This window comes from Loxodonta africana, chromosome 16 (assembly GCF_030014295.1).
Source record: "Loxodonta africana isolate mLoxAfr1 chromosome 16, mLoxAfr1.hap2, whole genome shotgun sequence".
NCBI classification, from domain to species: domain Eukaryota; kingdom Metazoa; phylum Chordata; class Mammalia; order Proboscidea; family Elephantidae; genus Loxodonta; species Loxodonta africana.
In genome coordinates, this window is record NC_087357.1 from 31,731,488 (window position 1) to 31,753,812 (window position 22,325).

A 22,325-nucleotide genomic window follows, 5' to 3' on the forward strand; every position below is an offset into this window, starting at 1 on the left:
CTTTCTGAAGTCTGACTAACAGCCTTCCTGCTGCACCCTGGGTGGGTGGTCAGGGCTGAGTCTCCTGGGTCCGAGACGCTGAACCCCGGAGAGTTGAGGCGGAGTTTCCTAGATCTTCCCTTCATTAAGTTGATGGTCTCCTGCGTTTAGGGGGCGGGTCTGGTCTAACCCATACCGTGTGGCCGCTTGCTCGTGGGGGCTGGAGCGCGTGTGGCATGTAACAGGTCATGTGGCAGCCGCTTAGGGGCACGCGTGGGGTTTGGAGCGGGACACGCGTGTGCAGCTGGGCCCTGCGTGTGGCTCAGGGGGCAGTGGGCGAGAGGAACGTGGACGCGAGTGGGGTGGGGCACGTGAGGGTCCGGGAGACTGTAACGAGGGTTCCATGCCCTCCCCCTCGTCAGGGGCGGGCCTCAGGTTGGCGGGAGAGCACAGCGGGGACCCGGGGACGAGCGGGGGCAGCCCCCGGGGCTCAGGGCCCCAGGAAGGGCGCAAGGGTGCGGATTAGCGTTGCCGGAGCCGCGCGTAGGGGGGAGGGGGAGGGACTGAGAGGCGGGCGGGCCCAGAGCGAGCGGGAGCCGCGCTGCCTTCACCGCTGAGCTGGGCCCAGCCACCCACCTTCGTCTCCTCGGCCCCAGCTCCCTCCCGGAGAGCAGAGGTGAGTACTGAGGTGGCTTCGAGCCTGGGCTGCACAAGGGGACGCGCTGGGCCGCGGTTGAGCTACAGGAACCTGCCTGGTAGGGTTCCTGCTCAGAACCTCTGCCCCTATCCTGCATTGCCTCCAGAGGCCCTGTTACTCCTTTGGGCTCCCTCCAGGGCTGGATAGGATGAGAAAGATCTGTCATACCCCTTGAGGGTAGGTGGGAGAAGGGCCTGGTGCAGCTCTCCGCCCCACCAGGAACCTGTGACTCCTCGGGTGGGGGGAGGGATGTGTGTCCCTGCTTGAGAGTGTGTAAGTGTGCATCTGTATTTGTGTGTGATTGTGCATTAGAAGGTCTCCGTGTGTGATACACCTGTGTCTCTGTGTGCATTGGAGAGTGAGGGCTGGTGTGTATATTTAGGTATCTCTGTGTGTTCCTGTCTCTATGACAGTGAGTGTGTAAAACAAGCGTGTGCCTTGCCATTACACACATATTTGTTATGACTGTAAGAGTGTGTGAGGGTGTGTCTCTGAGCTGTGTGTGCATGTGCCTGTGCCAGAGGGTGTTGCCTGTGAATGTGTGGAACTGTGTGTGTACAGGCATATCTGTCCTTATGTATGCCTGTGTGTATGTGTGTATCTGCACCTGTATGGAGAACGAGAATGCCAATTTCTTATTCAGCATGTATGTATTGGGGGTTGGGATTCTGTCAGACCTTTCTCCTCCCCTACACCCTGTGCTTCTCAGGCCCTTGTCGTCCCTATATAACCCCTCCAACTTTTTCCTCCTTTCCTTTCAGGGGGCCTGAGTTCCCCCTCCCTGAGTGAGGGGCCTCCATAAGAGGGACTGTGGGGGATCCAGGGCTGTATGATGGTGATGGCTGGCTGGCACCCCTGGCCCAGAGGGTGGGGTGCCAGTATCTCCCCACCAGAAGCAGCTCCAAAGTGCCACAGGGACTCTAGGCTCACTCATCTTCTGAAATAGCTTCCTCTGTCCTCTCAGGGTGAGCTCAGGGCCCCCGGGCAGAAGGAGAGGGTCCAGGGGTCCACTGGGGGCAGCTCATTTCTCCTCAGACGTCCATGAAAGTAGCCTGAGCAGGAGGCCAGATCACCCCCCAGGGGTGGGATCAGTGAGCCTATATTCCCAGGGTGGGCTAGGCCCCTGGTGCTCAGAGGCCCCAGCCAGTTTCCCCATCCCTGGCCCTGCTGTCCTGCCTATCCAACTCTCCTGCAGTTCACCCCCTGCTCCCCTTCCTCTCTTGCAGGCCTGTCTGAAGAGCATGCTGCCCCCTCACTCCCCGCCTGGCCTCGCCATCCCTGCTCCCCCAGCCTGACCCCCCCAGCCCAAGCATGGCCCAGGGTGCCATGCGCTTCTGCTCAGAAGGCGACTGTGCCATCTCCCCACCACGATGCCCACGCCGCTGGCTCCCCGAAGGCCCTGTGCCCCAGAGCCCCCCAGCCAGCATGTACGGCAGCACAGGCTCCCTGCTACGGAGGGTGGCAGGTCCAGGTTCCCGAGGCCGGGAACTGGGCCGAGTGACGGCACCCTGTACACCCCTGCGTGGCCCCCCATCGCCCCGTGCTGCTCCCTCACCCTGGGCACCCTCTTCACCCACCGGGCAGCCCCCACCTGGGGCCCAGAGCTCCGTGGTCATCTTCCGCCTTGTGGAGAAGGCCAGTGTGAGGCCACTGAATGGATTACCTGCTCCTGGAGGCTTGAGTCGGAGCTGGGACCTGGGTGGGGTTTCTCCTCCGAGACCCACCCCAGCCCTTAGACCTGGCTCCAATCGGAAGTTGCGACTGGAGGCATCCACGTCAGACCCACTTCCAGCTGGCGGAGGCTCGGTCCTGCCTGGTAGCCGAGGCCCCTTAACTGGGCCCCCTGCCCCACCCCAAGTTGGGACAGATGGCCTTTACTCCTCTCTCCCCAATGGGCTGGGGGGTCCCCCTGAGCACCTGGCCACACTATTCCGAGGACCTGCTGACACAGGACTCCTAAACCAGGTATGTGACTCCCCTTGGGCTCCCTGGGGCCTTAGATCCCCAGTGAAGGGGCAAAGGTTGGCCACCTGGTAGACTTGGGCCTGTCTGCTGTTCACTCTGAATCCTTTAATCTGTCCTAAATATCTTTCTTGCCCTCTGTGTTTGTCCCTGCGTCTCTGCACCTGCAACTCTGTCCCTGTGTGTTTATTTCTGTGTTTCTGTCCCATGTTCCTGTGTCTTTGTATATCTGGTTTTATCTCTGAGCACCTGTGTCTATCTCTCCTTTCTTGGCTCAGGGGGACACCTGGTCCTCCCCCCGGGAAGTCTCCTCTCATGCCCAGAGAATCGCTCGCGCCAAATGGGAATTCTTCTATGGCTCCTTGGACCCCCCCAGCTCAGGTAAGGCCTGGGACTCAGGTGAGGGGAACGAGGCAGGACTTTCCCCACAGCAGCTGGGCCTTGGTAGGGAGTCTTCCTTGAAACCTCCCCGAATCCCTTCCTGGCCTGAGTTGGCAAATGCCCCTCCAAGCCTCACCCTTCCCAGTTGTGTTATGATGGGGCGGGCTCAGGATTAGGGGCTGGATTGTGTACCTGGAGGCAGCCAGGTTGTAGAAGGAGGGATCTCAAGGGTCATTCCTTGGAAGAGAAAAGAGGCTGCTCTCTCTCAGGCCCCTCAAAGCTGTTAGACAAGAACTTGGTTTGAAATGGGCTCCCTCAGCACTGGGAGCAAGCTGAGCTTGTAGCAACAGAGATGGTGGCTAGACAGTGGAAGAACTTCCTGCAGGTATGACACAATGGGGGAGAGTCCCCAGAATAGGAGCAGGCTAGGGGACTGACCTGGAAGACCCCCTGACCTGGATGTCTGTGCATCCTGCAGGTGCTAAGCCCCCAGAGCAGGCCCCCCCATCTCCACCCGGGGTGGGCTCAGGGCAGGGCTCTGGGGTGGCTGTGGGGCGAGTGGCCAAGTACTCCGAGACTGACCTGGACACGGTGCCACTGAGGTGCTACCGCGAGACGAACATCGATGAGGTGCTGGCTGAGCGGGAGGAAGCTGATTCAGCCATTGAGAGTCAGCCCAGTTCGGAAGACCCATTCAGCACTGTCTGCCTACCTGCTCCACGCCCTGTCCTGTGCCCTGGCCCTCATCCCAGCAGTGGCAGTGAGGATGAGGATGAGGCAGGCGGGGAAGAGGATGTGGACGATGAGGTGTTTGAGGCCTCAGAGGGGGCCCGGTGAGTCGGGGAGTGGGAGAAGAAAGTGGTTTGCTCTTTCTTCCTGGCCTAGAGGCAGAGCTGGGGTCAAAGGGACTGGGATGGAAACGAAGATGGGGCTGGGAGGATCAGGACCAAGCTGGAGGGGGGGCTAGCAGGGCAGCGTAGGTAACAGATGATTCAGGACAGAGGCCTAGGCCTGGCAGAGCACAGGGGTTATGGGGCATCAGGCAAGAACCCAGGAGGGTGGGTGCAGCCAGGAGAGAGGAGGCAGGGCAGTGAGAGTTTGTCTAGCAGGACAGGGAGGTCAAGAGGCCAAGAGGCCAGAGGCCTGAATCAAGCCTGGGGGCATGGGATCCTCAGTCTGGATCTTGGGTCCTGAAGGGAGAGTGGGGTATGTGGGAGCTTTCCTCTCCTGTCTCACACCCCACTGCAACTTGGAGACTCATCTTCTTCTCCTAAGATGTTGCCAGAAATAGAAATGGGATGGCAGGAGGGGAGTGGATCAGGGAGGAGGAAGGGAGATTAGCAGGGAGGGAAGGAGGAAAAGGATTGGGTGCTGGGGGGTCAGGCCTGGGGTGCCCCAGGGACACTGAATAGCTTGGAGAGCCTGTGGTGGGGGCCCTCTGCCCAGGTGACTCTTTTCTTTGAGGGGGCTGGGGGCATAGGCAGCAGGGGAGGCTTCAGCACCAGGGTCAGACGGGGTCAGAAGTCTGAATCCTGGTTCTGTGGCCTAAGGTACGTGTCCTCCTTCTCTCTTTGAACCTCATTCCCTCTGCCTGTGAAATGGGCATGATAATCTTCTTCACAGAATCAGTGTGAGAGTTCATTGAAATGAGACCCAAGATCCACCATCTGGGCACGGCTGGTGCCCCTAATCAAACACTCTCCCTGCCCTTGCAGGCCAGGGACCCAAATGCCTCATCATGGGCCTCTTAAGTCGCCAGTGCCCTTCCTACCTGGGACCAGCCCCTCCGCTGATGGGCCTGACTCTTTCAGTTGTGTGTTTGAAGCCATCCTGGAGTCACACCGGGCCAAAGGCACCTCCTACACCAGCCTCACCTCGCTGGAAGCCCTGGCCTCACCTGGCCCAACCCAGAGCCCCTTCTTCACCTTTGAGCTGCCCCCCCAACCTCCTGCCCCCCGGCCTGACCCACCTGCTCCTGCCCCACTTGCCCTTCTTGAGCCAGACTCTGGTACCAGCTCCGCTGCAGATGGGCCTTGGACACAGAGAGGGGAAGAGGAGGGGACAGAGGCTGGAGCCAAGCTAGCCCCAGGGAGGGAGCCCTCCAGTCCCTGCCGCTCAGAGGACAGCTTTGGGCTGGGGGCAGCACCCCTGGGCAGGTAAGTGATTCCTTTGGCCCTTCAGACTTGACCCCCCCAGGGCTCTATGGCCCCAGGACCCCAGAAGCAGCTGAACCAAGGCACAGAGCCTGAGTATGGAGATGTTATTTGTATCTCTGACCCCTAAGCAGGAGTGGTTAGGGGGGTATAGATGCCTGTTTTTCCATTTGGAGGACTACTTCCATTGACTCTGAGGTAGAGCCCCTAACAGGGCTCCCTTTGGTCTCAGTGACTTGAGAAGACATGATTCAGGATTGAAGAGTCCCCAGAGAGCACCCTCCTTTCTCTCCAGGAGGGCCCTTCCCCCCTTCCCCCCCACCCCCCCCCCCCCGCCCCAGGCAGAGCCACTAACCTGCTTAGAATTCCTGTGACCATATCCCCACCCAGCCAGATGCTTCTCCCAAAGATGGAGCCATCAGCCTCTCACCTCACTTCTCTCCCATATTACCCCCCCTTCTCTAGGAAGTCCTTTCACCAGTCTAACCTTTCTGCTTCCCCCTCCTCTGCCAGTTACCCTCTCAGTCATGGAAGCCATGGCAACAGGAGGGGGTGGCCAGGGATACAGCGTTGCCTAGCAACCAGGAGTTTCCGGCCTCTGTCTCTGGGGTGACAGGTGGCTTTTCGAGTAAAGCAGCTGGGGTGGGGAGGAAAGGGAAAGAGGAGGAAAGGGTGAGGGAGAGCACCCTGACCCCCAATCTCTCCCAGTCCAAAGCCTGCTCCGTGGTGGGTGGAAGGGAAGGATGGAGGAGGAGGCTCCTCTCCATAAAAAGGGGAGAGGAGGACAGGAGCAGGCCAGGGGGTGTCTCTGCTGCCCTCAAATCTTTGTCTGATCCTTCATTGTTTTTTCCTGATAGCCCATCCATCTCACCTCTGCCCATAATTTAGAGATGTAGACTGTGTTCTGAGTAGGGCCCATGTGGAAATGGGGAATCTGTGTGCATTAGCAAACTTAGGCCCCTGGGAGCTTTGGGGATACAGCCAGAACTCCCATAGCAGCAAGATGGATGTGGGTTAGATTTGAAGTAGGACTTCCACAGAGAGGTGGTAAGGATGGAGTAGATCAATGTAAAATCTCTTCCCTGGAGAAAAGAAAAATGCCTGCTCCATGTCCTTCTCTCAACTTCTCCATTGTCTGGGACTGGAAGGAGAGGGAGGGTCTGGATGGCCCCCTAGGGCCCTGTCCTCCTCCCTAAGCTAGTGTCCTACCCTGGCAGCGAACCACCCCTGAGCCAGCTGGTGTCTGACTCGGACTCTGAGCTGGACAGCACGGAGCGGCTGGCCCTAGGAAGTACGGACACCTTGTCCAATGGGCAGAAAGCAGACCTGGAGGCTGCGCAGCGCTTAGCCAAGAGGCTGTATCGACTTGATGGCTTCAGGAAGGCAGATGTGGCCCGGCACCTGGGCAAGAAGTAAAGCCCCTGGGCTGAGGCTGAGGATGGGGGAGGGGGATGCATCCTGCAGGCAGCACCTCCATCTAACACCCCAGGTCTCTGGGTAACTTCTACCTGACTTCTTGACACTCACTTGTATCCTCATCTGTCTCTCTGTCCTGCCCACAGCAATGACTTCAGCAAACTGGTGGCTGGCGAGTACCTCAAGTTCTTTGTTTTCACGGGCATGACTCTGGACCAAGCTCTCAGGTGGGTGTTGAGCCCTTTGGGGTCAGCCCCCACTCTCCAGGACTGGTGTGCAGGGCCTTAGCCATGCCTGCTCTGAGCCCCTGTGCCTCTCCCAACATGCCCTGACAGGTTGGCTGGGCAGGGCCATGGGCCGGGCAGCCTGGGAAAGGCACACGGGGTGGGGGTGACATTCCTCTCTTTCCCCCTCCCCAGGGTATTTCTGAAGGAGCTGGCCTTAATGGGTGAAACCCAAGAACGGGAGCGCGTGCTGGCCCACTTCTCCCAACGATATTTCCAGTGCAATCCCAGCACTTTGTCCTCCGAGGGTGAGGGGGCAGGGAGGGGCCAGGGTTGTCCCAGTCGGCCACTGAGGCAGATGGGCTGGGCACTGCGTGTGTGCATAGAAGCATGAGCGTGTGTGCATTAGTGAGTGAATGCAGTGCTTCCAGGCATGCGAGCCTGCATGTGTGCAGACCCCTTCTCTTTACAGATGTGTGCAGTGCTGGCTGTGTGTGGGGGGGGACCTTAAACGTGGGCGGGCATAATGCTAGAGTCAAGCGTGTGTGGAGCAGAGGCATGTGGCAGGTGAGTTGGGGGCAGTTGTTGGCATACATGTGCAGGCCAGTGCTTGGCTTGAGTGGGGATTCTGTTTGGCTGCACAGGCCTGCATGTCTGTGTGGGGCAGACTTGCTTGTGGGTGTGTTTAGTGTGTAGATAGGGAGGCATGTGAGTGGGGGGGCAGCAGTGAGCTTCCCATCTCCAGCACCTCAGGAATGTAGGGAGAAGTCTTTGCTGAGAGATCTGCTAGGAAAAGGAATCTTTGCTTGGAGAGACCTGGAAAGGGTGGCTGTGTGGAAAGAGTCCCTGTGAGGTGGCCCAGGCTCAATGTCAGCTCTCCTGCAGACGGTGCCCACACGCTGACCTGCGCCCTCATGCTACTCAACACCGATCTCCACGGCCACGTGAGTAGGGGGCGGGAGGGAGGGAGCCTAGAAAACAGACCCCTGGTCCAGAGACTTCTGGCCTGGGGGGCTTAGGGACTCCCCAGGCTTATAGGCCTCTGCACCCTCCCTTAGAACATCGGGAAGCGCATGACCTGCGGGGACTTCATTGGGAACCTCGAGGGCCTCAACGATGGCGGCGACTTCCCCAGGGAGCTGCTCAAGGTGGGGGGCAGGGAAGGGTAGAAGGAGCTGCGGGGCAGGAATAGGGGACCCAGTCAAAGCGAGGGGAGGAGCTGGCTGGCCCCCTGTTTCTGCCACAGGAGCCTGGGCTTGGTGACTCAGCCTGGGGACCGCCCCCTCCCCCCAGCCCCCACAAGCTTGCTCGCCTGGGACATGCGCACACACGTGCATTCGTGGCCGCGCTCAGCGGGGGAGGGGAGACGGCTCTCGAAAACACGTGACCAGGCGGCCTAGGACCCTGTGTTTGCCCTCATCAGTGCATCTCCTCCAGTGCTCACTGAGGGTGGGAGGGGTTCTTGCATGGCGGGGGGGCACGCAGGTACACCGCCCCCCTCCTCCCCCTGCCCTGTTGGGTACAGCCATAAAGACCTCCCCGGTACCGGTACCGCTGCACTGGAGAGGGACAGGCTTTTCCAAGGTCTCCCAGCGAGTTAATGCTAAACTGGGATTAGATATTGTGCTGCTGGTTCCCCAGGTGCCCTCACAGGAGGATCCACACACGGGATGTGAGCGGAGAAGGAGGCTAGCTGGACAGGTGGTGTCACTCCCTTCTCTGATTGGGCGGTGTTTTCCCCAGGGAGGCCTGGGCTAACTTGAAAAATCCCCAGGGTTAGATAAAGGGGTCTCTGGGCCACTACATATATGTGACACACAGGAGTGTCCTTGGGTATGCCAGTGAGCTGGGGGTGTGTTGGGATTGTGAGTTTGGAAGTGGCATCTGAGTAGGGGTGTCCATTGCAAGTTGGAGTGTACCCTTGAGTTGTGTGTGTATGACTTAGGGTGTCTGTGAGTCAGGAGATTTATCTGACTTAGAGTGTTTTTTCTTTAGGATTTGGAGTGTGTCTAAGTTGGGGTGTAGGTTGAGTGTTGATGTATGTTGAGATATGTATTTGTCGATTGGCTGTCTGATTAATAACATGTCCATGAGTAGGGAGTGTATGTGAGTAATAGTGGACACTTTGAGGTGTATATCTGAATTCGTGTCTGTGTGAGTTGGTGCATCTGATTAGCTGGGGCTTATGCTTGTGAACTGGGTGTGTGTATAAGACTTGGAGTATACACGAATTTCGGGGGTGTCTGCGGGTCGGCGAGTTGAGTGAGACCAAGGCAATTCCACGGCTGCTTCCAGCCTGCTCTCCACCCCACGCCCCGCGCCTTCTCCTACCTAGAGGCCCCTCCTGCTCCATGAAAAAGGGCAGCGGGGAGGTGGTCCAGCCTCTCCCCTCACCATCATCCCAAACCCGGAGGAGCCAGGAGGAAGCTCCGGATCCTACTGGGCCAGCCCACCCCCACAGCCCCAGGCCTAGGGGCTCCCAATATCCCAAAATCAGCCCCTCCCCCGCCCAGAGCCTCCCCAGGCCCTTCATTGTGGCTGCGCGCTGAGGGCCGCTCTCGGTCGGCGCCTCCATTTTGCGACGTCCCCGCCCCTAGGCCTCCCCTCCCCTCCCCTCCCCTCCCCGTCGGCGGCCCCCTCCCGCTCTCGCCGAGCTGCTGAGCAGACAGCGCCGCCGCCGCCGCACGCTCCGTGCGTCGGTGGGAGCCGGGCCAGGCTGGCCCTGCGCTCGCGCCGGCTGTCGGGGAATCGATCCGCCGGCCGTTCGGGCCGTGCGGGGCCGAGAGCTGGCGGGGGTATGGCCGGGGGCCGCGGCGCGCCGGCTGGGCGAGCATGATCGGAGTCAACAGCATCCACAGCAGCGCTGGGCGGCTGCGCTCGCGCTCGCTGTGCTCTGTGCGCTACGGGCGCACCCACCGCGGTGCCGAGACCCTGTGCTACGGCTGGCCGCAGCGCTCGCGCAGCCTCAAGCCGGTGCTCTACACCGACCTGGTGGTCAGCCGCCTGCAGAGCCGCAAGAAGAAAAAGGCGGTGAGGGCGTTGGGGCCGCGGCCCACGCCAGTCGGGGGGAGCGACTGAGGGGGTGGCCTGAGGGTGGCACCGAGGGTGTCACGGGCGAGGTAGTATCAATGGAGCCGGGGGCCGAGGGTAGAGCCCAGCAAGGACAGAGCTCAGGGGTAGCCAGGGGCAGCCAGATGGACTGAGGGAGGGCACAGACTGAGGGGCTGGTACCCTTGGACCAAGGTGGGCCTCACAACCAGAGAGTCTTTGGTGAGGAAGAGGGTCTTCTAGATGGGGGCAAGACATGGGACTCACGGATGGGGTTCAGGACGCATCAAGGTGTGACTCTGGGCCAAGGGGGGTCCCGATAGGGGGCAGAGGGATGGACTGGAAGCCTTGAGACAAGGGTTGCAGGTTTGGTCTTGGTGGCCACTTCAGCCTCCAGACCAGAGAATGGGGGAGTGAGGGCTCAGGGTCCGAGCCATGCTGGGTGTGTGCAGGGAGGGCTATATATGCGTGAGTCTGGGTGGTACTGTGGGCTGCACCCACCCCCAGCAGGGTGTGCACCTGTCAGATGACTAGCTGGTCTTGTGGCCGGGCATGGCCGTGGGCAGTGAGAGAGTCAGAGACTGGTGTGCTGGAGGGCTCAGGGGGCTGTGTCCCATTACGGAGAAGGTGCCGACGTCACTGCTGCACCCAGCTCATGCAGGCAGCATCATACACCACACACTCAGCCAGAATGATACGCACATGCTGGGGACACACCCACTCACAGACAGACTGGTGGAAGCACCCCCACAGTTGGAGGCACTGGTGTGGACCCATGTTCCAGGCCACTCCCAAGAAGAAGGGTCCCATACACCATTTCTGGAGCCCAGGCCTACCTGTTATCACATCCAAGGCCCCCAAATGTTCCTAAGCCACCTGTACAGAGGGGAAAGTGACTGGTTCAGGATCACACAGGGATGTTTGAGGTGGGAGCTGAAACTCCTCCTGCCTTTTAGACTGGTCTTCACTCCACAGTCGCAGGAAGGGTGTGAGTGGGCAAGGGGCTGGACCACCCTGGCATGGACACCTGGCTTGGGGAAGCCATCTGTGTTGGGGGAGACACCCAGCTTGTCCTGGGCTTGGGAGCCAGGACAGTGAATTCTCTATTAACCAAAGAAGGAGCTGACAGGGTGAGTCCCTTTCCTGGGCCTCATGTTCCCCAGTGCTATGTGTGAGTCGATTCTGTGGAAACAGGACCAAGCACTTGGTTGAAGAAAGCTGTTTCCCATTCCTCTGGGGCTTTGCTTCTCAGGCCCAGGATCCAATCAGGCTGGCCAACTTAATAACAATAAAGATGACAATAGGAGCTATCATTTACTGTGCACCAACTATGTACCTGAATGCCCTGTGCTAAGTGCTTGACCCCATTAAACATGTTACTAAGTTTGTTCCTTTCTGTGGGATACTTGCCCAAAATCATGTAGCTAAAGTGGTGAAGCTGGGCCTGGATCCTAGTGCTCTCTGTTCCAGAGCCTGTGTTCTTGGTCATTACACCTTGCTGCCTCCCTTAGTTCTGTCTCCTCCCCTAGTTGGGAGGGAGTACTCTGAGCTCTGGCATTAAGGCACAGGGTACCCCTCCACCTCCCCAGGATTGACTCAGCCTCCCTGATTTGTTCCTCCCTCTCCAGGCCTTGTACAGCTCCATCAAGAATGAGAAGTTGCAGTGGGCCATGTGAGTCCTGGGTCTGTGTGGTAGAGCAGGGATGGGGTGTGGGAAGGGGCTGTCTGGGGAAGCAGGAGAACTGGGGTAGGCCTTGTGAGTCCTGGGACCGTGGAGGCTCGGGGGGAGAGTAGGAGGCCATGAGAGGCAGTGAGGTTGCCACACTTCCTTCTTTGGAGATGCCTGCCTGAACTTGGGGTTCTGCCTCTTGTCTCTGGCTGGATTGTTATGACAGGCTGGGTTGGGGTAGGCGGCCGCTGTCAGCTAGCCTGGGAGGAGGGATGCTGAAACAAAAAGGGGGAGGTCCTCTGGCATCCCTAGTGGGAGAGGAGAAGCCCCTGGAGGCAAAGCCCTGACCAATACAGGGAGAGCCCCTCTCGGGTCCTAGGGAGCCCAGAGAGACACAGAATATATCTTGGGAGAGCCCAGTTTGAGAGAGGAGGTCCACTTGTCGCCTTGTGGATCCCAGTCTGAGGGAGGTGCCCTCGTCTAAGTAGTTGATGGTCACTCATATTTGCTGTTATCTGCTGAGAATCCAGCTTCTGCTCAGTTTAGTTGGGAGCTCCCAGTTGGCAGGAGAGAAAACCTGAGAGAACTGGGGTGGAGGGAGAGATGGGGGAGACTTCTTGGACAATTGCCTTGAGGCAAGTCTTGTAGGAGGGGAGTTAGTACTTGGGAGGCAAAGATGTGGCCTGGCTGGAATGGGAGGTGGGAGGAAAAAGACAACAATGGTGGAGATCGGGGCCAGACTACAAGATGAAATGTAAGCTCTATGTAGGAGGCAATCAGGAGCTACTGCAAGTTCTTGAGCAAGGGAGTGAAAAAGTAGAGTTAAAATTTTTAGGTGATATTTGGCATAGCCTGCAAGCCAGGGTGCATTGGGGTGCTATTGGGAAGCTACTTCTTCCTTTTTCTGCCACCATTTAGCCAATGAGCTATGAACAAAGCCTGATGCTGGGTGTGGTTGAGAGAGCTGAGTCAGACATGTGTCTATTCTGGTGAAGAAGGGTGTGAGGGGTGGTGGGGTGCAGAATGGAGAGGACGGGGCTGGTTACACATGAGGGAAAGAAGGACGAGACATGGCCCCACCCTCAGGACCTCTTAGTTTTGATCTGAGGGAAGAGACATGCTGCCTCTAGGAACCCTGATCTGAGGGGGAAACAGCTATACTCTGGGGAGCCCCGATGTGAGGGGACGACATGGCCCCAGAGCCTCAGGCTGAAGGAATCCACACCCTCTGAGAGAGCAGTCCCTTCTTCCCCATCTCCACAAATGCTGGAGTAGCTTTCCTGGGTGGGCAGAAGCCAGCGCTGAAGGGGGGTTGTGGCTCCATGGCCACCCCCTCTCAGGCGATCACACCTGCAGAGACGAGGAGGAGCTGAGGCGCTCTTTGTCCGAGCTGGCCGACCCCAACCCCAAGGTCATCAAGAGGGTCAGCGGGGGCAGTGGCAGCGGCTCCAGCCCTTTCCTGGACCTGACTCCTGAGCCTGGGGCTGCCGTCTACAAGCACGGGGCCCTGGTGCGAAAGGTGCACGCAGACCCTGATTGCAGGAAGAGTACGTGGCGGGGCGGTGGGGTGGGTGGGTCTGGGGGATGGATGGGAGTGGACCTATCCCAGACCCCCTGACCTGTCTCCCTTTCCCCCAGCACCTCGGGGCAAGAGGGGCTGGAAGAGCTTCCACGGGATCCTCAAGGGCATGATTCTCTACCTGCAGAAGGTGCGGGGCCAGGCCTAGGGGTTGGGGTTGAGCTGGCTCAGGGGAGTGCCGGTGGGCTGGGCTGGGCTGGGCCAGACTGGGGCCAGGACAAGATAGGCACCTCCACAGGAGGAGTACCAGCCTGGAAAGGCCCTGTCAGAGGCAGAGCTCAAGAATGCCATCAGCATCCACCATGCACTGGCCACCCGTGCTAGCGACTATAGCAAGCGGCCCCATGTCTTCTACCTACGCACAGCTGACTGGCGGGTCTTCCTCTTCCAGGCCCCGTGAGTGCTCACTTTCTCCTTACCCCAGCTTCCTAGCTTGCTCCCCTCCCTCGTCCCTGGATTGCCTTGTTCCCTCTCAGGCTGCACCTTGAGCCAGGATTGGTATCCCTGGGCAGGAACCCCAGGCCCAGGTCCCAAGTGGCTATGCTGTTCCGCCAGGAGCCTGGAGCAGATGCAGTCCTGGATCACGCGCATCAATGTGGTGGCAGCCATGTTCTCTGCACCCCCCTTCCCAGCAGCTGTTAGCTCCCAGAGGAAGTTCAGCCGCCCTCTGCTGCCCAGTGCTGCCACTCGCCTCTCCCAGGTACTCCCAACTCAGTCTACGTGGTGCAAATTGGATGAAGTGGGGTGCCCAAGCTGACTGCATGCAAGGCTGCTGTGCAGGATTATGTAGATGTCCACTGCACGGGACCCCGGCCAGTGGGGAGTGAGCAGAGCTGAAATCCAGCCCCCACTCCACTTTCCAAGCTGTGACCCTCAGAATGGTGCTTTGTCCTTCTAAAAGAAGGGATACCTTTTTGTAAATTCCCACAAAGGTACTGTTTGGGCTAGAGTGCCTGTGACTGTGTCCTGCTTGATTGCTAGGAGGAGCAAGTGCGGACCCACGAGGCCAAGCTGAAGGCCATGGCAAATGAGTTGCGGGAGCACCGGGCCACCCATCTAGGCAAGAAGGCCCGGGGCAAGGAGGCTGAAGAGCAGCAGCAGAAGGAGGCCTACCTGGAGTTTGAGGTTAGCCTCCCTGCCCAGGCACCTCTGTGACCTGTGCCCCATCCCTCCCACCCCCGGCAGGCTCTTAACTAGTGGTTAAGGGCATGGACTCTAGGAGTGAGACCAGTTGGGTGACAGTGGGGAGGTTGCTTAATCTCTCTGAGCCTCAGTTTCCTTTTCTGTGGAACAAGGATAACGTTCCACACCCCCAAGGGTAGTGAAGTGAGATGAGGTGTCAAGAGCTCAGGTTTCCCAACCCTGGTTAAGGCTCTAGGAACATTCGCTCTTACAATTGGTCAAGAGAGAGCCCAGAGAGGGTCACCAACACCCAGGGGATCATCTCTCAGCCCTTGGGGACTTTGGGACTCCAGAGGTGGGCAAGACCCTTCCATGTCCTATCCTTTTCTGGCATCCCTCAGTGGCCCAGGTGGGGGTGGAATGGGAGAGGATGGACAGCTGTCTCCTCACAGCTGCCCCTCTGCCCCAGAAATCCCGCTACGGGACATACGCGGCACTGCTTCGGGTCAAGCTGAAGGCAGGCAGCGAGGAGCTGGATGCGGTCGAGGCAGCACTGGCCCAGGCCAGGAGCGCAGAGGACGGAATCCCCGCCTGTCACTCCAGTTCCTCCCTGCAGCCCAACACCTCCAGCCAGCCGCGGGCTCAGCGCCATGGCCCAGAGCCTCGGGCAGGGGCAGGCAGCGGGCGGCGGAAGCCCTGAGTTGGGGGTTGGATTGTGGGGGTTGGTGCCTGCTGAGCACCTGCATGACGTGGCCCTGCCTGAACCCGGGCTGGCCTTGGGCCACCCATTAGGGTCTCTGGGCCAGGGCCCTACCGCGCCGGACGCGGTGTCCGGGGCAGGGCAGGGCTGGGCATGGGCCTCGTGAGCCTGGGCTAAGCGCCCCTCTGAGACCCCCATTTTGTGATAATGTTTTGCACTTTTTCGTACAGGGTGGGCGGGAGTGGGAGGTGCCAGGGCCCCTGGACTTTTGAAGCTTTTTTTTGTGGGGGAGGCCTGACAACATTTCCGCTTTCTGCTGAGACCACCCCAACCCTGACACCAGCATCCCCCTCCATCCTGGGGCCTGGTTCAGACAGAGGCCAGGAGTTGGGGCTGAGCTGGTTTTCCTTCCTTCCTCCCCAAGGGCTCACTCTCTCTTCCCAGAGGTGGAGGAAGGGCATCCAGGCCAAAGCCCCTGGTCTGTGAGGCCCCTGTGTGCAGGCAGGCAGCACGGCCTGCTTGCCCTCCTGTAGCGGTCCCTGCCCTTTGTACAGGCTCCACCCCCATTAAATCTGCTCTGGACTTGCTGGCTGGGCTTCCTCCTCTTCCTGCTCCAGTGCCTGACCTGGGGACAGGGTAAGCAGCTGGTTCTAGGGACAAGAGTCACATCAAGAACTGCCATAAATTGGGGAGGGTACCAGGCCCCCCCTTCCTATGAGAATCCTTTATTTGCCCCAACTGAGGGGTGGGTGTGGGGTGTTAAATAAGAATTGGAACAGGTGGGGACACTGTACAGAGGGTGCCCAGGGAGGGGCTGGTGTGTGGGCAGTAAGTAGGTCAGTGCACCTGAGGTTGGGGGTGCCCATGGCAAAGCCCTCCTGGTGGCTCAGGGGCTGAGCCCAGCTTCTCTGCCTCCTGTTCCACCGACTGGCTCCCGTAAGCACTGTCCTCCTTCACCTCTGCTGGGGGTGAGGGCGGGGGAGGGGGAGAAAAGAACGGGATAATCAGGGCCTTAGGCTTCTCATCCCACAGGCCCAGACCCACCCCCCAGGTAGGACTTCTTTACCTGTGCTGGGCAGCTTGTCTCGGGGCTCAGGACCCCTCAGCAGCCTCACTCCCTCCTCTAGGCCCATGTCAGACAGGGCGTCTAGCAGACCCGCCAAGTCCCCACCAGCCAGCTAAGGGGAGGGAAGGGGCATGATGTCTGAATTATGGTTAGGGTGTGGGGTTGGGCGCCCTGGGGCCAAGGGAAGCATCTGGGATTAGGAAAAGGAAACTGGGGGTTCGACAGGGGCCAGGGGCCAGGGGGCCAACCTCGTAACTGCGCAGGAGGCTGCCGCTGGGTGAGGCCGTCTTTCGGTACGTGTCCACCAGACTACGAAGCCCCAGCCGCTCTGCCAGCTCTGCCCAGCTTCCCTGGGCTCCTGGCCCATCTAGCAGCTGCTCCAGGTTCTGCAGGGCTGCATCCCCAAGTGACAGCCCTGGCCCTGAAGAAAACACACATAAATGTGTCAGTTACACCAGAAATGGACAGAGGTCCAGACGCCTGGACACCTCCTTTCTCCCAGAGTAATCTGACAGACAGGCAGAGAGTGCTACTGGGGGCAATGGATGAGGGCAGCAAAGAGGGAAAGAGCCTGTGTGAGGAGGAGGGGCCTGGGGTCTGGCACTGGAATGAAGAGAGCTCACCTGCCGGGCTGGGTGGGGTCAGGGGAGGCTCCAAGGTGTCCTGAGCAGCATTTAGCAGCAAAGTCTTCACCTGGGGAGACAGCCTCAGCTTTGACCACCTCCTACTCAGTCTGGAAGCTCAGGTACCCCTAAATCCAGATCCTCTGGACCCCATCCCCACGTCCGGTGCCCTGTTTCCTGGTACTTCCAAGCCCACGCTGGCCTTACCTTGGTGCTGCGAGTGAGGTCAAGAGGGGTGTGGCCCCGGAAGCTGCTTCGGGTGTCCCTCTCTGGTCCCTCAGAATCTGAGTCACTACCAGAAGTTGGGGGTGAAGGCAGTGGGCACAGGGGCTCCTCATTCTCTGCATGGATGTCAGCACCTGGGGGATAGAGACAGTCATGGGGATGTTCCCTGGGGCCCACCCTAGGGACTACAAAGCAGGGGGGACTAGGAGGTACCCCTTTTCCTGCCTCCTCGCTCTGCTCATATGCCCCCAAGAGTGAGACTGACCAGCCTTTAGCAGGAGGCGGGTAAGAGTCGGGGATCCCAGGCCAGCTGCCAGGTGTAAGGGCGTGTTTCCCGCAAAGGTGCGGGCATTCACATTGGCACCAAGCTGTGGAGTACAAGGACGTGGTTGATGACCAGGTGGTATCCTTGGCCCCCCAACCTCTTCGCTGGCACAGGTCCCACCACAATCCTTGGCCCCACTGCTCCCAAAACCTCACACCTCTCACCACACTGCTCTGTCCTACCTTGGTGACCAGATGGGTGACCAGCCCCAGCTCCTCCATCTCTGTGGCTAGATGCAGGGCAGTTCGCCCTCCCTGCCGCTCTGCAGCTTCCACCTCAGCCCCGTCGCCCACCAGCAAATCCAGGCACTCGGGGCTGCGGGCACGGACTGCCAGGTGTACCGGGTACAGCCCTAGGGATGCACAATATTCAGCCAGTAGCTGTGACCCCAAGTTGGTCCCCAGACCAGCTCTGACCAGCCAACGTTGAAACTTTATAGCCTCTCTGAGAGCCCCTACCTAGATGAAGTGGAGGACTCACCCTCATAGTCTGGCGTGTGCAGCAGCTGGGGCATGGCAGGGCCCCCACTCCGCAGCAGTGCTCGCAGCAGGTCAGGGGTGCCAGCCCGCAGCGCCAGGTGCAGGGCTGAGTCTCCATGCCGATCCAGCAGTGCAGGGTCTGCGCCCACCTGCAGCAGGAAGCTCACCACACTTGTCTGCCCAGTGATCACTGCCAGGTGCAAGGGAGTCTGGGGGCAAAGGCAGGGGTGAGCCAGGCCTGCCCTAAGCCTAGACCCACCTGCCCTCCAACCCCTACTTCTCAACAATAGGTACCCCCTCACCTGGTGCAGGTGGTTGGTGAGGTTGACGACGCCGAGGTGTGGGGCGTGGTAGATCACATGGGCTATCTGCTCAATGACATTCATCTGCCCGTGGATGATGGCCAGGTGCAGTGGCCTGCAGGGTGAGGGGTGAGACTCTGGCCTAGCAAGCCCAGCTGCTCAGAGTGTCCTGTACCCTCCATAATCTCCCTCAATGGGGCCTCAGTCCATCTCCAAAGACATTGCTGTACCTGAACTTAATCCTTCTGGGCACCTTTTGAGGTAGATAAATACTATTATTGTGCCCTTTTAGAGTGGACAAAACTGAAGTTAAGAGAGTTTAAGTACCTTCAATATAACTAGTAAATAGCAAAGCCGGACTTGAAACCCGGCCTGTTCAACTCCAGAGCTCCAGGACCCCCGCTAACCCTCCAGCGCCGCCTTCCGCTCCCCTCCCCCGCGCCACCACGCGCCCCGGGTGGGTGGGTGGGTGCGTGGGTGGGTGGGAGGGGAGCGACCCGGTCCCCACCCGCCCCCCCGCCGGCCTACGTGTCTCCGTTCTCATCCTGTGCAGTCAGCAGGTGGCGCTGTCCCGCCAGCAGCGAGCGCGCGTCCGCCGTGACGCCGTAGTCGAGCAAGGCACGGGCGCTACGCCGAGCCAGGCCGAACAGGCGCGCGTTGTACTCCCGGGCTGGGGGCGACAGGGGGCGTGGTCGTGGGCCACGGGCGCTGGGCAGGTCCCCACCCCGTCGTGGTGACCGCCCAGATTCGGGAGGCCGTACCTTGAGCTAGCATCTCTGGGCCCGGCGGCTCCCGCTGGGGCGCGCTCGATTCTGCCGCTTCCTCCCCAGCATCTACGCCAGGCGCCGAGCCGGCCATCTGGGCCCCGCCCCCGCCTCCCGGGTAGCAGCCCATTGGGGCCGCGCCGGACTGGTAGGGGCTGTAGGCCAAGGAGGAAGGGAAAAAGCCGAGGCTGCCACCTGTGGGTACAGGCAGGGCTGTGGGGAAGGGGCACCAACCAGAGCTCCAGGCTTCTTTCCCCAGCTTCTCTTCATCTCTCCCTCCTCCATCCCTCTTCCCACCACCAGCACTCCCTCACCTCCTCCTCCAGCTCCTCCATAACCTCCAGCAGAGCCTCCAGAGCCTCCACCCATGTGGGAGCCACCCCCGAAGGGCTGGGAGAAGGCGGGCAAGGCCTTCCTCCGCTTCCGCTGCACCTCCTCCTTGTCTGAAAAAAAAATAAAAGGACAGGGGGAAATGGGATGTTATAACCCAATTCATAGGCCACGTCTCCAGAGCCCTTCCCCAAGCTTGGTTAGGGCTCGTCCCCAAAAAGCCTTCAGCTAGAGCCCTCAGACTGAACTCTCCCCACCCTTAACTTAGCTCATGGGTCCCCTAGTCTAGCTCTTGGAGCCCTCCAGCCCAGCTCCCAGTCCCACTAGCTCAGCTCTACCTTCTACCAGTGGGTAATAGGTGAACTGTTTGGAGTCAGAGACATCCCCCCCACGCTTGCGTTTCAGTTGGAGGAACACGGTGACAGGACGCTCAATCTTCATCTTGTGATAGGGGGGTGTCCGGAACACAATGGCATACTGGGGAAGGGACATACAGGGTGTCAGTGAGGCCTTCGCCTAATTCAGCCCCGTGCCTCAGTCCTGGCCTCCCTGTGTACCCCCCAGTCCTCGCTCCCTGTATACCTGTTTGTGAACATCTGTGGGAGAGAAGTCCCCGAAGGCCTGCCATCCATTCTCGTCATCCTCGTAGAAACGAACCTCAATGTCATCTAAAGAGAAGACTGAAACCTGGCCACAGCTCCAGGTAGAGTCTCCAGGGCTACTTGTCCTGGAGCTACCCTGCCTGCCCGGCCCTGGCCCTCCATCTTGATACCCAGTATCCCAAGCTCCCAGCCTGAGCTCCAGCCTCACCTTTTTGCACCTTGTCACAAAGAAGATAAACTTCGTCTCCACCCCGCACAGAGCCAGCTGTCTTGTCCATTCTCGAAATCTTCAGATTCGAGGCCCCAGGAGACTCTAGGGAACAAAGCAGGGATTAGTTCAGATGATATAATAGCCATGGCCTGTTTAGGGAGCCAGGTGTTTTGTATTCATTAACTGCAAGATGCAGGAATCGCATATCCCCATTTACCAAAAACAGAAAAGACACTCAGAGGGGAGAAATGACTTGTTCAATGTCACTCAGCTCAAACGTGGTTCAGGCCAGGTTGAAACTCAGGTTTATTTGCCTCCACAGCTGGAGGTTGTCCCTATGTTCCCTTGGCCACCTAGGTCCAGGCCCTCAGGCAGTCAGGATACTCACTGCTGTCATGGATGGGGTGGGAGATAACTGGCTTCAGGGGCAAAGAAAAGGAGCCATCGCTGGCTCGAAGGAAGGCAGAGAAGCGCAGCCGCACGATACTCAAATCCATCACCTTCTTCAGTTCCTTGGCCTCCTGCTCTAGCTCCCTCCGCTCAGCATCTGGGGAGTGGGCACATGTGTGATCCCTGGGCTTTTCCTCCTTCCTACCCTCCTTCCTTACTCACCCATGGCCACCTCCCATTACTCCCACCCGTTACCAGTGAGGCCTTGGGGCCTGGAGCGGAGTCGTTGCCTCTGAAGTTTCTGTGTCATAATCTCCATCATGTTCTTCTTGGTCACATGCAATACTCCCAAGTTATTAAACCTGCAGGATGGGGAGGGGAGTCAGAGGCCTTTGCCCATGCAGTTCTTTCCTCCTGAAGCACACTCCCCACTGTCAGGGCTCAGCTTAGCTCAGCTCTACTTCTTCAAGGAAGGTTTCCTCCTTTTTCCCGGAGGCTTCAGGATCTGGGGCCAACCTAAGTCTTTCCTCTTGGTCAGATGCTAAACTCCCAGAGGTGGGTTGGGGCCCAGGACTGGCAGGCAGTGAGGGGGCACACAAGTGGGGGCCAGGGGTAAGGGACACCTACTGGGCAGTCATGTCCTTGGGCCCCACAGACACAGTGCAGACCCCCAGCTCCGAGCATTGCTTGCCCACTAGGCTGTGGGCATGGGCGCGAGGTGGGTCACTGTGTGTTACCAGGTCCACCTCGATCTTGGCTGGTCCCTCGTAGTTACAGATCTGGGAGGGGCAAGGGCTGTCAGTGATGCTACTGGACATGTTGTCCACTAACCCACCCTCCAGCACCACCTTGGCTCACCTTGACTGTAGGATAGGTCTTCCGGCCTTTCTCGCTGGAGGCACCTGGCAGTCCTCCGTGGGAGGGTCCTTCGCAGCCATAGCGAAATCGGAAGCCTCGCTGAAGGTCCAGGGGCAGAGAAACAGTGTGATCAGGAGAGACCACTCTGGCCAGCCACACTCCTGACCAGCACTGACCATGGTGACCAGCAGTATCTGCCCTAAACCACGATCACACCACTGTGATCAGCAGTGGTCAACCATCCCAATCTTCAGTGGCCTCCCTGGGCAGTGATCTCACATGGCTACACAACTACAACTACTCACTCTCTTGCAAGGCTGCAGCCATCCCGCACCATACCCTCGGGTCACTCACCTGCTTAGGCTGCTCCACGATCACCAGGTAGGGGCCATCAGCTGGGGACAGAGGGACCTTCTGAGCCAGGCTCCATGAGCCCCTCCCCCAGGCAGAGGGCACATGGTCCTCTCTCCCTACTCCCTCTCCGACTAGGGCGGTTAGGGAGCCTGCTAACCTGTCTCTGGGGCCGGCTCCTTGGGCTCCACAATGGCAGGGTTGAATTTGAAATCATATTCCATGATGCCATCCAGAGCCTAGTTTGGAGAGATGGGGGGGAGGGGCGGCCGATTCAGAGCTTCCCCGGAGCCCTTCTCCTCCTGGCTCTAAACCCTCTCTAGACCCATAAGAACGCGCCTTTGGAAGCAGAATTTGCAGACAGGCAGGCAGAGGATGGCCTGGAGGGGCATTAGGGTAGGCACTCTGAGATCTGGGAGCAGGACAGATGGAGGAGGCGGCAGATAGATGCCTGGCAGGTTGAGATCAGCGCAGAGGCAGACAGACAGCTGCAGGGGAGAGAGGGGGTTCCGGCAACACGCAAGCAGACAGGGAGGTAGGGAGGTAGCCGGCCAGCGTCCGGGCCAGGCGGCGTGACTCACTGGGTCGTAGCAACTGTCCATGTCTCTGGGCTGGGCCCGGCTCTGTCTATGGCTTCAGCCGGGTTCTGCTTCCTAGAGTTTCAGGTGCTCGCTTTGGGGGCAGGGGAACGGCGGGAGAGCTGGATCAGGCCAGGGGTGGGCGGGAGAGGGGGGTCCCAGGTTTGGGGGAGGGTCCGATCTCCTCCAGCCGCCCGTCCGAGTGCGGCGGGCGAGATCCGGTGGAGGGCGAGATCCGGAGCTGGGCTAGGCCGGGGAAGGGGCAGGAAAGTTAGAGCAGCTTAGGAAAGT

General features: G+C 59.4%; 2 protein-coding genes across 10 annotated transcripts in view; one reads left to right on the forward strand and one right to left on the reverse strand.

The window, feature by feature from the left end:
* The first annotated feature begins 1,987 nt into the window (after positions 1-1,987).
* Positions 1,988-14,942, forward strand: PSD (pleckstrin and Sec7 domain containing). Its single transcript, XM_003409153.4, has 16 exons — positions 1,988-2,641; positions 2,917-3,019; positions 3,498-3,852; positions 4,735-5,175; positions 6,390-6,584; positions 6,735-6,815; positions 7,008-7,120; positions 7,698-7,756; positions 7,871-7,960; positions 11,489-11,532; positions 12,886-13,076; positions 13,168-13,238; positions 13,347-13,504; positions 13,664-13,808; positions 14,090-14,233; positions 14,700-14,942. The coding sequence occupies exons 1-16, from the start codon at positions 1,988-1,990 to the stop codon at positions 14,928-14,930; spliced, it is 3,075 nt and encodes a 1,024-aa protein (XP_003409201.2). The 3' UTR covers positions 14,931-14,942.
* Positions 14,943-15,606: 664 nt separating this feature from the next.
* Positions 15,607-22,325, reverse strand: part of NFKB2 (nuclear factor kappa B subunit 2) — an 8,282-nt gene continuing 1,563 nt past the window's right edge. Inside the window, exons 2-23 of one of the 9 annotated variants that reach the window (XM_023546785.2) lie at positions 22,038-22,280; positions 21,617-21,695; positions 21,460-21,500; positions 21,106-21,204; positions 20,875-21,026; positions 20,503-20,609; positions 20,246-20,404; positions 19,855-19,959; positions 19,627-19,712; positions 19,383-19,521; positions 19,029-19,157; positions 18,712-18,909; positions 18,479-18,620; positions 17,951-18,065; positions 17,650-17,857; positions 17,352-17,521; positions 17,110-17,212; positions 16,827-16,978; positions 16,620-16,689; positions 16,245-16,417; positions 15,997-16,108; positions 15,607-15,892 (exon numbers count right to left, since the gene is read on the reverse strand). In XM_023546785.2, coding sequence (XP_023402553.2) covers positions 15,768-15,892; positions 15,997-16,108; positions 16,245-16,417; positions 16,620-16,689; positions 16,827-16,978; positions 17,110-17,212; positions 17,352-17,521; positions 17,650-17,857; positions 17,951-18,065; positions 18,479-18,620; positions 18,712-18,909; positions 19,029-19,157; positions 19,383-19,521; positions 19,627-19,712; positions 19,855-19,959; positions 20,246-20,404; positions 20,503-20,609; positions 20,875-21,026; positions 21,106-21,204; positions 21,460-21,500; positions 21,617-21,695; positions 22,038-22,058 — 2,685 coding nt within the window. In that variant the 5' untranslated portion in view covers positions 22,059-22,280 and the 3' untranslated portion in view covers positions 15,607-15,767. Of the gene's footprint in view, positions 15,893-15,996; positions 16,109-16,244; positions 16,418-16,619; positions 16,690-16,826; positions 16,979-17,109; positions 17,213-17,351; positions 17,522-17,649; positions 17,858-17,950; positions 18,066-18,478; positions 18,621-18,711; positions 18,910-19,028; positions 19,158-19,382; positions 19,522-19,626; positions 19,713-19,854; positions 19,960-20,245; positions 20,405-20,502; positions 20,610-20,874; positions 21,027-21,105; positions 21,696-22,037; positions 22,281-22,325 lie in introns of those variants that run through there. The other 8 variants (XM_010589030.3, XM_064269390.1, XM_064269391.1 and 5 more) reach the window with 8 other exon arrangements.